This window comes from Ranitomeya variabilis, chromosome 4 (assembly GCF_051348905.1).
Source record: "Ranitomeya variabilis isolate aRanVar5 chromosome 4, aRanVar5.hap1, whole genome shotgun sequence".
Lineage (NCBI taxonomy): Eukaryota > Metazoa > Chordata > Amphibia > Anura > Dendrobatidae > Ranitomeya > Ranitomeya variabilis.
In genome coordinates, this window is record NC_135235.1 from 69,028,435 (window position 1) to 69,044,367 (window position 15,933).

The window sequence follows — 15,933 nt, forward strand, 5'->3', positions numbered from 1 at the left end:
CCTGATCACCCTGGGGGTCTTGATGAGGGTTCGGTGACCCCTCCTCAAGGGGGGGGGTACTGTTGTGAACTCTGTTTTTGGGCTCCCTCTAGTGGTCACAAGCGGTACTGTGTAGTGTTGTCTTTCTGCAGGTTGGCAGCATCAGCTGGTTTGTTATCCTTGGTTGGGTTTCCTATTTAGTTCACCTGGATACTCAGTTCCTTGCCTGCTCTCAATGTACTCAGTGCTCTTCAGATTCCTTGTGACTACCTTGCTCCCAGTCTCTCCAAGACAAGCTAAGTTTTTGTTTGATCATTTTTTGATTATCAGCATTTATTATGTTTTTAGTCCAGCTCGCTAAAATGTGATTTCCTCGCTTGCTGGTTGCTCTAGGGGACTGAGTTTCTCCCCCCCACACCGTTAGTTGGTGCGGGGGTTCTTGAAATCTCAGAGTGGATATTTTGTAAGGGTTTTTTACTGACCGCACAGACCCCTTTACTATTTTCTGCTATCTAGTATTAGTGGGCCTCATTTGCTAAATCTGTTTTCACCCCTGTATATGTGCCTTCCTCTTACCTCACCGTTATTATTTGTTGGGGGCTTCTATATCTTTGGGGATTATTTCTCTGGAGGCAAGTGAGGTCTTTCTCTCTCTCTAGGGGTAGTTAGTTCCTCAGGCTGGCTCGAGACGTCTAGGATTTTTTAGGCACGTTCACCGACTACTTCTAGTGTGTTTGGATAGGTTCAGATTTGCGGTCAGTCCAGTTTGCCACCTCCCTAGAGCTTGTCCTATGTATGTTACTTAGCTGGAGTAATTTGTGATCCTCAACCACTAAGGATCATAACAGTACTCGAGATTTCCCGAGCACGCTCGGGTGTCCTCCGAGTATTTGTAAGTACTCAGCGGGCGCACTGTGCATGTGCCCACCATTTTCTTTCAGGGAGAAGACGCAGAGGGCTGGGGGACTGAGCCGGAGGGTCCGGGGATGGCGGACGTACCGGGAGGGCTCGGGGACCCCATTTCTCTCTCATCTGGTATGCTAGATCATATCAGAGGAGAGAGAATGAATGGGAAATCTGCCTTTTTTTTGTGATATCCGTTATTTGGTGAATAACGGCAATCGCAAGACTGGGGACGGAGAAAACCGACTCGAATCATGTTCTCCGGGGTCGGTCTCAGCTACCCCCCCAGTAGCCGAGACCCCAGAGATTTTCCAACGCTGGGGACACTCTATACCCTTATTTTCCAGTGCCGTTAAAAGCGACGCTGAGGAATAAGTACCCTTAACTGCTGCCGTTAAAAGGCGTATCGGCGGTTGTTAAGGGGTTAAAGTGTAAAACTGGGTTTTAGGGCATGTTCACACTTTGCTTTTTTACAGCGTTTTTTTCTGCAGGCAAAATCTGATTGGTGGCAGGAAAAATACTGGTCATAATGCGATGCTGCTTGCTTATTACATGTGTGATTTGCCTACAGTTAATATCAGTTAATATCAGTTTTATGCACCAAAACGCTGCAAAAGTGCAATACAAATATTATGCTGCGTTTTTTGCAATTTTTTTTCACTTTATCATTACTTTGAATGGGTAAAAAATGTTGCAAAAACGCTGTAAGTACTGACATGCTGTAGATTTTCAAAAATGCTGCAGTGCTCGAATTCAGTCAGTGAAAAAACAAGCATGTGCATATTTCTGATATTGCATTTCTTTTGCTGGTACTGTAAAATGCGGCTTCTTTAACACACTAAAAATAATGCTGCAAGAATGAAACGTGTGAACATACCCTTATTGTTTTGTAATATTCTAATTTAAGTTGAATACACATACTAGGTACTGAAGTTGCTCAGGCACCTCCCTACAAGGGAGGGTGCCTTAAATACCTAATGCCTCCCAGCTATAGGCTGGCGACACTCCCGGAGTATGCAAGAATCGGGGAGCATGCACGCCCTAAGCTCATTCCTGGGAGACCTGCGTCACGTGCGCGGACCCTGGAACTTGGGAACCGCTGTGGGAGCCAGAGCAGGAGACTCTGAACGGCTCTGGTGATGAGCATGTAGACGTCCCTACTGTGAGGGGGAGGGGAGTTATACAGGGACGTCGGCGTTACATACCCTAAGGCCAGACAATCCCTTTAATATACATGGGGAGTGTTGATTAAATAAAGAGCCCAAAATATGCTTATTAGACCTACATACACATTAGATAAAAATCAGCAGGACTGACATATACATCAGCCAACCATCTAATGGGTACTGGGGTCTCCCAACTTTTCCCTGACAGATGATGTGGGAGGGAGGGGGGAACCGATGACAGAGCCGAGCGCTACTGTGTATGGGAACATCGGGAGGGAGAGATGACAGTGGCTATCTCATATGTTTGGCCAACTTTAGACAAAACATTTCTGATAGCACCACATCTAGTGAACTTCTACAGCAACTTCCTCAAAGATCGGGATTGTGGTTTTGTAAGGGTAGGTATTCTTTGAATGCTTACTATTATGCAGGGAAGAAGCCTGAAGGGACATCACATTTTTGTAAAGTCCGTGTCTGCCGTAAAAATGTAAGATTAACAAATGTAGTCAGCTTGAGTGCCGCACTAGTAATCATGACTGAAATGGCTTTGTGGCCAGGAATGTTGTTAGCCCTGGAGCGTTGGTTTGGTTTCTTGAAGTTCAGAGGCTTTTTGTTACATTTTTTTTAAAACATCTGTGAAGAACATGACAAAAGATCTTTTTTAGATTGTAGTTTGCATGATTTTGTGCCATGACAAGTAGATTTTTGATGGCATAATATGTGTGGTTGCACTTTTGTTTTATACAGGAACTCCTATCAGTTGTGGCCATGCGTGGTGCATCTACGAGACGTTCCATAAATCCATACAAGGTGCAAGTGCAGAAAAGGTGACAATATGCCAATCATCAAAACATTTCACAACACGTTGCAGATAAAGCCTGTGACCGGCAATCTGAGTGACGTTTCATCCATAATGCTAAATGGGCATTGTGCTTTATGGAGAAAAGCAACCGTACAATAACATTCTTATCAATGTATTCCAATAACTAGGAGAACGTCATATTGACTGCTTAGAATATAGCACATATGTACAATGTAATTGCTATATGATAACGCATCATAAATAGATACCTGCATCCCTGTCCACATATAGGAGAAATGTCAACTGCTATTATGAAAAACGCTACCAGTAAATAAATGTATTTTGGCAATAGACATTGGATTTGCTGAAAGATAAATATCTACAAAATAAAAAAAACTTTCTTTATATATTAAAATTTAAATATTTTATTAGTAATGCTATAAAAACACAGAAAAAAAATGAATAAACATATATCCAGGGAGGTAAGGAGGATCCAGATAGGGATACATATAGGGAAAGTTACCGTAAGCATCTGTGCTCTTCCTTACCTCCCTGGGCATATCTGCTCGGTAATTGATTTTTGTCGGTATCCCCTTAAATTCTTGTCTCTTTATCCATTTTTTTAAATGTTTTTATTGTATTTCTAATAAAATATCAACATTTTAGAAGTTTCCATACACTATGTAAAACGATACATATGCATGTTTTTCGCAATATCTGAAAACTTTTGGCTTTGCATTAAGTAATAAAAATGCCTTAAAACATTCTCTCTCTCATTATTCTGGCATTTGACAAATATTAATAGTTATGGTAATCCTAACTGACCTAAAACAGGAAAGGTTTATTCTGATTTCATGTCAGAGAAAAACATGAATGTGTGTCTTTTTATATACAGCAGTGTATGTAAACTTCTAGTTTCAACTTTATAAATATAATCTGTTTTTTTTTCTTTTGTTTGATATTTCTTTTTTTGCTCGACATCTTCTAAAAGATGACCATTCTTTGTAGTAAGATATATATTTGAAGGATTAAAATACAATATAATTCTGACAATTCTCTCCAAAATGAACTATATCTGTCAACATACTGGCGGTGCCAACAAGATTGCTCTCAGCCTGCTATTTCACCCCGCTCTGCTGTAATCGTGCCTGTACAGTTTAGACATTTGCTCATGCTTGTTTTAATTGCAACAGCAAAAGAGGATCAACCATGTTGAATTTAACATGCCTGATCTTCGACAACTGTCATTGGGGATATTTTGGAAGCACTCCCTTCAAAGTTTTTATCCTCTAAAGATTTTGCAGTCATCATATTATATAGCACTGTCTACTTACAATTATTGCTCACTTTGCCTACCCAGATAATTCTTTTTTCCATTAGTTTGGGACATCAGGTGATTATAAAGAGACTAGCTGAATCCTTCTAAGCTCTAAGTAGAAACAGTAAGTAAATTTTCCCTGCATGAGTCATCCCATTCTTCAACTTCTGACCCATCTGATCACTGCTCCCCCCTGCTAGTGATTTTTGCAGTGTTGACTCATGCATGGAAAAGAGACCTCCTGTTTTAAAAAGAGCCTAGAAGGATTCAGCTAGTGAGTTTTTAATCAGGTGATGTCATTGTCAGGAGAGGTAAGGAGAGGTGGCCTCAAACTGGCCCTGGGACTGGAACCCTAACGATCCCTGTCCCAGGGAAACTCTTGAAGGTAGGGAGGTCCGACTCTACGACCTTACTATGCTCCTGTTAATCCCTGGTTTGTCCCCTCCCCCACTCCATGAGGCATGGGACAAAAATGTAAGGTAAACAAGACACAAAGACAAAACAGGGATAATAGAAAACCTCTTATCATACAAAAGCACTAACCAACAATAGGGAGGAGGATAGGGTCAGGGAGGAATAAGCTAAATGGGAACAGGGTCCGGGAGATAAACACACACGTACTACAGCAAACCACGGATCACTACTACAGCAGCTCCACTCCAACCACTTCACTTTAGCACACAGCACAGGAAGACAAATCTTTCATCAGCAGGGACAAGAAGGTCTGACCAGTTTTTATAGGAAGAGGTAATAACCAGATCAGAAGCAGCTGAAATGGAGCTGGAAAGTTTCTAACCAGCATAGATAGGGTCATTAACCGCTTCTGCACGAGAAGAAACTAAATTAATTTAATATGGGACACAAATCACACCATCTCTAAAGAAGACCTGTGATTCTGACCCTTTAACTCCTGGTCTTCCAGGGGGATGTAAACACCTTTGTGACCTAATGGAAAAGAGACAAATTCACTGGGTAGAAAGGCAAAATGAGCAATTGTAAGTACACAGTGATGTGTAATAGGATGACTGCAGTATATTAATAAAATATTTAGAATTGAGAGTCCTCAGTGGTTGATACCTTTTAATGGCTAACTGAAAAGATGTTAACAAGTTGCAAGCTTTCGAGACTACTCAGGTCTCTTTATCAGGCATAGACTAATAGAAATTCTGAAGAATCACATATTTATGCACAGCACAGCACAGCACAGAAAAATGCCATAGACAAGACTGGTGACGTGAAGCAGAATTACCATTATGTGAGTTATTTATGTCCATAAATATTAGAACAGTTCATAGATAAGGAAGTCTTAATGTTTTATTGTACTCTGATTGGGATCTGGTTGTTTGTTATGATGCCCCATAAGGTCTGAAGTGCAAATTCCTTAGTTGATGTAAAAAGACATAAATCCATGCGACACATTCATTCCTGCACTGAGAGTGTCACAGTACCAGACCCCAATCAGAGGACAATAAACCATTCACACTCTTTATCTGTAAACGATTCCAATATTTATGGACATAACTGTTTATCACTCACAGAATGGTAATTCTGCTTCACGTCACCTGTCTTGTCTATGGCATTTTTCTGTGCTGTGTTGTCCATAAATATGTGATTCTTCAGAATTTCTATTAGTCTATGCCTGATGAAGAGACCTGTGTAGTCTTGAAAGCTTGCAATCTGTTACCATCTTTTCAGTTAGCCATTAAAAGGTATCAACCACTGAGGACTCTCAATTCTAAATATTTTTCTATCCACTGGCTAACACGGTCCAAAGATACATATCTTTCCTGTGCAATATATTAAGAAGATATACATTTTGTTGGGGGGAGAGCTTTTTTAATCTAAACAGATTAACTGTAGCTTTTGCCAAACAAAGAGCTTTGTCTATGGCAACCAATGAAGCTGTTGCATTTAATTCCCAGTATAATTGAGAGCTGTAAACAAAACAATATGGGGAACATCACAAATGTCTGCTTTTTTTGTTTAATTTGTACATAATCAAAAAGTTATTATATCACAGAATATACTGTTAATAATAATAATACAGGGCGAAACCAGACAAACAAAACATTTGTTATTGCTATTATTATTTATTTGGAGTCTTATTATATAATATTTATACAAAAGTCCTTCATAGTTTAATTTCCAGTGAAGTAAAAAAAAACATTAGTTCAGGCACCATTATCAGAGTATAAAAAGTCACAAAAGTTCCCATTTTTCAAGGTACAATGCTCTCTCTCAGTAATACTGATACAAATATTTCTTATTTTATACTTCTTCCTTGAAAGACCATTGAATGTAATGGCTCAAACGTTTTACAAAGTGTCATTGCTAATGGCAGATCTTGCCTCTGGATGCTGCGTCTTGTTCTAACTTCCCAAATCCAGTGACGTAGAATTGGTTAGCAAAGGCTTGTCAAGTTTTGCAGCTGCTGCAGAACCTCTCTTGTGACTTCATTGCAGTATATATATATATATATATATATATATATATATATATATATATCAGCACCTCTCTATTAATCACATAGCATCCTTCAGTATTTTTGTGTCAGAAAACTTTCTTTCTCCTTTGTTTCTTACTTTATTTGCTCATGGTCTTCCAGGCAGCATTTATTTCCAGAGATTAGATGTCTTTTTAGTATCCATTTGTTTCCGCTTTTCCATTGTTACACTTTGCTGATGTACGTCGCAGCTTCCTTCTTGGGTCCGTTTAGATTATTCATCTGCTGCTCATTGTTTTTAATACATCCATTCCCATTTTGATGTTCATATGAATTCACTTTTAAAGATGGCTTACATCTGTGCCAGTTCTTAAGAACATCGTTCATTGTGCCCTGGCTTGTGACTCCCAGGAGTTTATCCATTTCTTCTTGTTCTAGTGTTTTCTCCAATACATGTGAATGCCCCAAGTTAAAATCTCGATTGATGTTCTCGAAGAATTGCTGAATGCACAGTTTTGCAAAGCTTTTTGCATGCTCTGTGCAGGTCTCATCAAATAGTTTTCTTTCTATGTCAATGTAGTGAGACCAGTATTTGGTTTTCAGAAAAGCAGCTTGTGTAAAGCAGGGTCGGATGGCTCTCACAAGAAAGGCCAAAAAAGTCATCAGTAGGATGAAGGTCCAGCCAAATGCCTGCAAGAACGGAAAGGGAAAGTTATTTGGTTGAATTTAGATTTTTGTTTCGTCTAGAGAAAAATTAAGAACTTCTATGGAGGAACTTCTATGGTGAGTCAAATGGTAGATGGTCATATTTATTAGTACATTTGGGGACAACGTTATAAACAAGACAAACAAGAAATCTGTTTGTCCCTATGGTATGGCAAAAGCTGTCAAAAGTAGTCCCCAGGCACCTCAGCAAACAGCTACTTTCACTCTGATATAAGCCGTTACCACCCAGGCATTTCCCCATACAGTAGTCACTGCATAATGCCTTGCAGCTATCATCTGATATATAAACAACACATGGTTGCCCAAAGGGTAACCATAACAAAGAGATCCAGAATAATATTAATAAAGGCTTTATTGGAAAACTTGATAAAATGCATAAAAATGCCCAAGCACCCCCTTCTTACGCCCCCGGAAGAAGCCTGGTGCGAAACGTGCGTTGGGGTGAGGTGGAACGCTGTGCTGCTTGCAGGTAGATATGGCCATATAAACTATTTAATACTGTTGGTATACTCTGGGCATGCTTAGGCAGCTTAAAATATACAGAAGTAAATATATTACAATGACACCATTACCATGCAAAGTGATATGTTGATGTGATGTATTGCACATAGCCTCCACCTTATCTTAGGATGCTTGGGCATTTTTATGCATTTTATCAAGTTTTCCAATAAAGCCTTGATTAATATTATTCTGGATCTCTTTGTTATGGTTACCCTTTGGGCAACCATGTGTTGTTTATAGTGTATTTGAAGTGCCAGCTTTATTTATACGGGACATTGGTGAGCATATCATCTGATATAGCACAGCCATTCCAGAAGAACTATCTGTAGCCTATATAAAAGTCAAGGCAGGGAATGCAGCAGCCATTGTTGGATAATGTGTAGATGTCACAGCTAAGAGTGAACAAATTCCTAAACAGTGAAAACCTGGTACCATCTGAATAATACCCATAGCCACATCTGTTGAGGTCACTGTGACACTTCTAAGGCTCTGGTTGCATTAAAGAGCTTGAAAGGAGTTGGAAACAGTCTTAGGAAACCTCAGAGTGTCATGCACATCTTTTCAGGGCATTTGGAGTACTTTGCGATTCACTGAGAATCGATTTGCTGTAAATTGAATATTTGGAAAATATTCAGTGAAATGAATTTGACTTTCAGAAGATTTGATCCTCTCTACTTGGCATGTCATAAAATGTAAAATTCTGATACAATTCCAGTAAAAAAAACTGTATGTGAACTGCTGCTTCTTCTCTTTTCTTTAAAGAGTAACCGTTGTTTACATATTTTGCATATAGTACATGTAAAAATTAAAAAAAACTTTATAATATATCTTATTGGAGAAATCAACTTCTTTCTTCTCCTGGACTGGTCATTCATTCTCAAAATTCCCAATTTACAGGTAAAATCTGACTTCAGCGATCATAAATTCTCCCAATACTGAGATAGGAGATGGCAGTTGGTGCTCATAAAGTTCTATGGAGAACTGTAAATGTTATTTCAGGAGAACTTGTTTTGTTTCCTCCTTTTTACACACCTCCTGATGAAGAAGGGCAAAAAGTGCATTGGGGTGGCAGCGACACATATCTAAACCAGTCACAATGTAAGTCTGCACTTTTAGCCCTACTGCTAGATATTGGATACACTTTCTCCCTATGATTCATACTATACTTCATAGGGCGCAGCAGATAATTTTTACAATCGCATTTGATCAGACTGGTTCATTAGTATTGTGATTTCTGTACTATATAGCAACCTGCTTTTATTGATCTAACTGTGTATTTATTAATTAATTTGTTTTTTTTTATATTTTATCAAATATTTATTTTGGATGCAATATACTCCATTGTTGGGCTTATCTTTATGCCTCATTTATCTTGTGTTTTTTGTGCAACTGTTTTTTTTTTTGCTTACAAAAAAAATCACTGCCACTTGATTTTGGCTGCTTTATTTTAGGGTTACAACCACACCTGGGGCTGCAGGATGGCTTCTGCCTGATATTGCAGTTCAGCTCTGTTGAAGTGAACAGGGCTAAAATGTAATACCACACACAACCTGTGGACAGGTGTGGCACTGTTTTTTGTTTTTTTTTCAATGTTTTTCTAAGCTTTTGAAAACTTCTTTTTTGTAAAAAAAGAATTAATCGTTTTCTAATTTTTGAACCCTCCTTTAATGTAAAAGCAGAAAAAAACTAAACTGAGGATATAAAAGGAAGAATATTATTCAATAATCCAATATAAAAAAAAAACATTTTAGGTAAAAAAAAGTATATTCATATGGTAACAATAGAAAGATGTGGCAGAATGTAGGAAAATGATTTCATGAAGAGGGCACTAACATCTAGTTTGTATGTTCTCCCCGTGTTTCCATGGCTTTCCTTCCACAATACAAAGAAATACTGATAGGGAATATAGATTTGGGGGTGATGATATAAAGTGCTGTGGAATTAATGGTGCTATATAAGTAAACATAATAAATAAATGATAAATTTGCCATGCACATGCAGCATATCCCCCAAATGCAGTGTATCCCCCAAGTCGCATCCTTTGTCAATTGACTTCCATTGTAAATTGTTGGATCCTCTTTCAGTTCAGTACAGAAAATATTACACTGTAGATACCACTTGAACACATGCCAAAAAGACTCTCCTTTAGAATATATCGGTCTTCTTATAGGATATGGGCACATCTGGGGTACAAAGTGAACATACACCATAGTTATAATTTGAACATAGCATTAAAGTGACCAATATCTGCCTCCTATAGATTTCTTGTCTTTTGGTATTTGCTGAAATATTTTTCTTCTTTCTACACATATGTGGTACATATCCCCTGCAGTACACATATCTAGAAAATGGGACATATACTGCTTTCTGATGGCCACTTTTTAAAACATGACTTAGAATGAAACAGAATATTGTATTTGTATATTATGGAACTTTTTCAATAAATATTTATTGTATGTTAGGAATTAAAAAAATAAATAAATACAAAGAGTCTCTCTTTATTTTAGATGGTGTTCATGCCCAATGTCTTACCTGTGAGATACAGCGCAGATATCTTGACGCCACTTCTTGCGGTACGATATGATGTCCATCATAAATTTCCTTGCAGGGAATCCTGGCAAGTATTCGCTTAATTTCTTTCTCGGACAGAGTGATTCCAGTGATGTTTCCCAGTTGATCAATGGGTACTGACGTGCTAAAAGCACATATAAAACACTCGCCATGTAATAAGGACACCGAGATCCATACGGCAGGGGCAATTAACGCACGCTGTGTCATTGAGCAGAACATGTAACGCAGTACGGCCGAGTCTTTTTGCCTCATGCCCGTTGGTCTCTTCCATTCTTCCGCCAGCATCGACACGTTATTGTTCATAACAAATCCAAGTAAAAATAATACAATAGGCGGTACACACAAAACTCCCATGGCATAAGATAGGTTGTAGCTCGGAAGGCATGGACAGTTGAAGTCGAATGTTGTGTATAGCTGGGCACTCGCAAGTGCCATAATGCCACATATTCCATTCATGAATGATTCCTGGTTGGCTTGCAGAAATTGGAAGATCATACGAAATTTATCCATCTTTTCTGTTTCTCAAACTAACTAAGTTTGCCTGTTGCGGAGTGAAATGATCCTTCAAGACTTGTGATGGATAGGGTTAATTGTTAGAAGATGGAATCTTTTACCTGTTCGGATGTCTTTTTGTCTTTTCTAATTTTCTAAATTCTTGCCTTCTGCCCAATTCATTCAGCTCGTTGATGGTTTATTGAAAAATACATATGTGGTTGTAGAAAATATTATTTGGTTTAGTCTCTTCGGCAGTCTCGGCTTTTCTCTGAAATCTATTACATGAAAAGTTGTTTGCATATGTTTCTGTGACGTCTTCCCTCCCACAGACGGAGACCAACCTTCAACACACCTATGCAAAAACTAGATGGAGCTAGCTGACGATCATGTCACCTCATCGCTGCCCGGAGAGCACAGTCCTGACTGCAGAAGAACTTGTTTTTTCCTTTTTATTCAGCTGTCATTTTTATTCCTTAGAAAGCAATAAGTAAACAATCTTGTCCTGCGGGGGGAGAAATGATAGGGATTGCACAATTACTTCATACTGTACCAGAAATGGACACTGACAGTGCTCCCCTTCCTTTCTCAGACAATGACCCACCTGTATGTAAAATTGTGACCAAAGGTTTTGAGACTGACGCAAATGTGGGTTTTCACATAGTTTGCTACATCAGTGTTTTTAGATCTTTTAGTCAGATGTTTCTATGGTTACTGAAGTGCAATTATTAACATTTTATAAGATTTTAAACGTTTGTTGACAAATGCATCAGGTTTATGCAAAGACTCAATAAAGACTTCTGCAACTGGCCTTGGCTAATAGAAATCAGCCTTTGGGCCAAATCCTGATTGACGGCAACTCATTCTTGCATATTCAAGGTTTAAAGTTCATAGCAATTTCTGTGTTATTGTTATCCATTTTTTTTTTGAAGATTTAGCACAAGTTTTATATGCAACTGAGTTCTAGGGTGTTTCCTAGTCATAGATCCAAAATTTCAATGTTTTGATCACCAAGCCACTTAGATATTACTTTTGCCTTGTAACATGGTCTCCATCATGCTGGAAACACACATTCTTCATTGCTACATTGCCCCTGGATGGTTGTGAGAAGTTGCACTTGGTCTGGTCATGGTGTGACGACATTTGTTCCTTGAATGTTGTATAATTCAGTCACTATAGGTGGTAATGTCTGGTCATGGTATGGCGGTGTTTGCCCCTGTATGTGGTATTATTCGGTCACTATGTGGTGGTAATATGTGGTCTGGCCCTGGTGTGGTGGTATTTGTCCCTGTATGTGGCAAAAATTGTGTCATGGTTATTACATGGTTAATGTCCTGTTCTCTCAGGGATAATTTTGCTGGCCTCCCTTTGGATCTGGGAGGGGTATTTATACTCACTCCAGACTAGGATTCCCTGTCAGCTATACTTTCGCCTAGTCTGTGTGCCTGACCCCTGGAGTGTGTGCCCGGTTTTCAATTGTTTTCCTTGCTCTCTGTGCTTAACTCTGCTTGTTGGTTCTTTTGGATTTTTGACCTCTGGCTTCCCTTCTGACAATACCCTATCTCACCCCTTTGGTACCTCGTGATCTCCTGGTTCTGATCTTAGCTTGTTTGACTACTCTCCTGAGGTTATCGTCTTCTCTGCACCCCAACATCTGGCTCCGTCCCTGACCACCTCCTACTCTGTCACATGGTTCAGGTCCTGGTTGTTACCTGGTTAGTTACCCGGCACTTTGCCTAGCTCCCTTACTGCTGTGTGCAGCTCTTCCCGCAGCAGTAATACCCGGGAGTCATGACATTATAGCTGACCATACAGTCTTTTCCCTGATGGGGGGATGTTAGTATGCTATGGATTTGGTACAGGCTCTTACGGGGCAGGTTAATGAGCTCTACCAGCTTATGCAGAAGCTGTCCATGGAGCAGCAAGCCATGGTCCACTCGCACCAACAGTTGCAGAGAGATGTGGCAGGTGCTTTACAGGGGTCTGCTCCATTGGGGTTCTGGGAGGGGGGCCCCACTGATGTATCCGTTGCAGACCCCGAGCCACCGGTAAAGTTACCGACAATTTTTTCGGAGATGAAAAATTGTTTAGGGTCTTCAAGGAGGGATGCAAGCTGTTTTTCGAATTGTGTCCCCGGGCCTCTGGAAATAAAAAGCAGAGGGTGGAGGTCGTAATGTCCTTGTTAATGGGGGCTCCAGAGGCATGGGCTATCTCTCTCTCTTCCTTTGCTCCTGAACGTATGTCTGTGAACCTGTTCTTTGAGGCTCTGGGGCACATTTATGATGAGCCTGATAGAGTGCATCTGGCAGAGGATATGGTGATGAGTGTGACACTGACACAGGGGAGGCACTCCGCTGAATGGTTCTACTCAGAATTTAGACATTGGGCAGCCGAAGTATCTTAGAGTGAGGCCGCCCTGAGTGGGTTTTTCCACAAGGGCCTGTCTGACCGTCTAAAGAACGCTCTTGCACTTCATCCTCCTCCTGATACCCTGGAGGATGCCATGACGCAGGCGGTCCAGATGGAACGGAGACTCCATGCTGGAGGAGTGATGCAACAAGAGACTCCCTTGTACTCCTGCACCTGTATCTGAGCCAATGGAGATTGGGTCAGTCTCGGTTATGGAGAAAGAGAGAAGGCACCATAGAGACAACCTACTATGCTTTTACTGTGGAGCCTCTTGACATTGGAAAAGGAACTGCCCCTCCTGCCCTTTTTCAGTGAAACTGTCAGAGAAACGACTGAGTCTGGGCAACAATTGAGGAGGTTGTCCAGACTCCCAGGTACAATATTTCGCGCTTGCAAAAATTGTGCTCCAGGTGGAATTGGAACTTGCTGGCGGTCCTGTGGTGACCACCGCCTTTGTTGACTGTGGGTTCTTCCATTAATGTGCTTGTTGCCTGAGTTGTGAATCGTAATAAGATAGGGACAGTCAGGCTGAAAGACCCTGTTAAAATTGTGGCTGTTGATTCATCCCCTCTTACCCGGGATGGAACTTGTTTCAGGACTGATGTCTTTTCTCTGAAAGTGGGTTCCACTCACGTGGAAAAATTAAGTTGTTTCGTCATGAATAATCTGCCTGCATGACTGGTATTGGGGATGCCCTGGCTGCAATGCCACAATCCAGTCATTGATTGGGTGGCGGGGGAGATCACTCAATGGGGATGAAAGAGTAATGGTCCGAGTTGTAACCTGGGACCTTCTGTTAACCCGTTGAAGTCTGTATCTGTGTCGTCTGTTGGTCTGGAGGGTATTCCAGAGTACCTGAAGGACTTTGAAGATGTTTTTTCCGAAAGTGAGGCTGAGGCGCTTCGACCACATCGATCTTGTGATTGTGCTATTGATTTAGTCCCAGGAGCCAAATTACCCAAGGCTCGTCTGTACAATTTGTCCGGGCCTGAGTGCCAAGCCATGAAAGAGTACATCACAGAGAGCCTCCGCAAGGCGCATATTCGGCCCTCTGTCTCACCCGTGGCAGCAGGGTTTTTCTTTGTGAAGAAGAAAGATGGTGGTTTGCGATCATGCCTCGACTTTCGGGAACTGAATAAGATTACTGTGAAGAACACATACCCTCTTCCTCTGATTCACAATTTATGTAATCAACTCACAGGGGCCAAATGGTTTTCTAAGCTTGACTTACGAGGGGCTTATAACCTCATAAGGATCCGGGAGGGAGATGAATGGAAAACAGCGTTTCTGACGACAGAGGGGTTGTTTGAAAATTTGGTTATGCCTAGGGTTGAGCGACTTTCATTTTTTTAAGATCGAGTAGGGTTTTGGGAAACCCGATTTTGTCCAGAGTCGAGTCGAGTGCAGTCGGCCGATTATCGCTAAAAGTCGGGGATCGACCGAAACACGAAACCCAATGCAAGTCAATGGGGAAGCATAGTCGGCAGTGAGTGGAGGCCAGGAAAACACCTACAGTGCCCATTTTAATGCCAAAAACATCCATTCTTGTTTCTGAAGCTTGCCAATCTTAATTAACTGTATAATAATAGTTGGGCATAGGGAATTGGGGGAAAGTTGTGGGGGGAGTAGGGCTGGCTCAAGTTTTTCGTGGGCCCAGGAAATGCGGACTACGTCACGGCGGTGTTGCAGGGAAAGGTAAGTATTTAAAAGTTGCAAGTGCTGTGATCCTGAGCAAGCAGGGGGGGGCCCACTCGTTCGCATTGCCACTGGCACAGGGCCCCTCAAAGTACGGCGGTGTGTTTGCATGGCGGGGGCGCCTCCCACCAGCAGCGACACTTTTGCGTACTCTGAGGGGCCCTGTGCCAGTGACGTCGCCAACGAGTATGCCCCCCACCTGATGAAGGAACCTGCACTTTCATCTGCACCTTCCTCTTTGTCCCTGTGTAAGGTGGTATAACATGCGGGAAGGGGAACCTTACTTTCAGCAGGGACAGATTCTGGCTGTGTAGAGTACAAGGGGAATGTAGTGGTCTAGGTCAATGTACCAGCAGACTCATTTAGCAGTGGCTGGGCAATGGGCAGGATGAGGAGGAAACAGATATAGGGCCAAAGAATAAAGTAGGCTACATGCAGTTCAAAATTGGTAACAGGACTAAACAGGCGGCATTGCTTTGTTCAGTGGAGTAGCAAACCCAAGAGCAGCAGACACTGTTTCAAGGGCCTAACCACACTAGTAGGCCAAATGCAGTTTAATATCTGATAGTATAGGGCGAAAGCCAGAATGTGGAAGCTCAGCTTTGTTCAGTTGAGGACAACACCAGGGAGGGGCAGACACCTTTAGTAGGCCGGAAAAGCCTATTGCATTTTTTAAAATGGTAATTTGGAGCAGAAGGTTGAAGCTCAGCTTTATTTAGTTGAGGGCAACACCAGGGAGGGGCAGAAGCCGTTAGTAGGCCCTAACCACCATTTTTTTTTTTAAAACCACTTAATGAGAGCCGGAAGGTTGAAGCTCAGCTTTATTTAGTTGAGGACAACACCAGGCAGGGGCACACAGACAGACACCTTTAGTAGGCCGGAAAAGCCTATTGCATTTTTCAAAATGGTAATTTGGAGCAGAAGGTTG

General features: G+C 41.1%; 1 protein-coding gene across 1 annotated transcript; it reads right to left on the bottom strand.

Annotated features, from left to right (window-relative positions):
* Window positions 1–5,956: 5,956 nt before the first annotated feature.
* Window positions 5,957–11,397, bottom strand: CALHM1 (calcium homeostasis modulator 1). The gene is made up of 2 exons (XM_077257089.1): window positions 10,371–11,397; window positions 5,957–7,301 (listed from the first exon to the last, which is right to left on the bottom strand). The coding sequence occupies exons 1-2, from the start codon at window positions 10,917–10,919 to the stop codon at window positions 6,837–6,839; spliced, it is 1,014 nt and encodes a 337-aa protein (XP_077113204.1). The 5' UTR covers window positions 10,920–11,397; the 3' UTR covers window positions 5,957–6,836.
* Window positions 11,398–15,933: the final 4,536 nt, after the last annotated feature.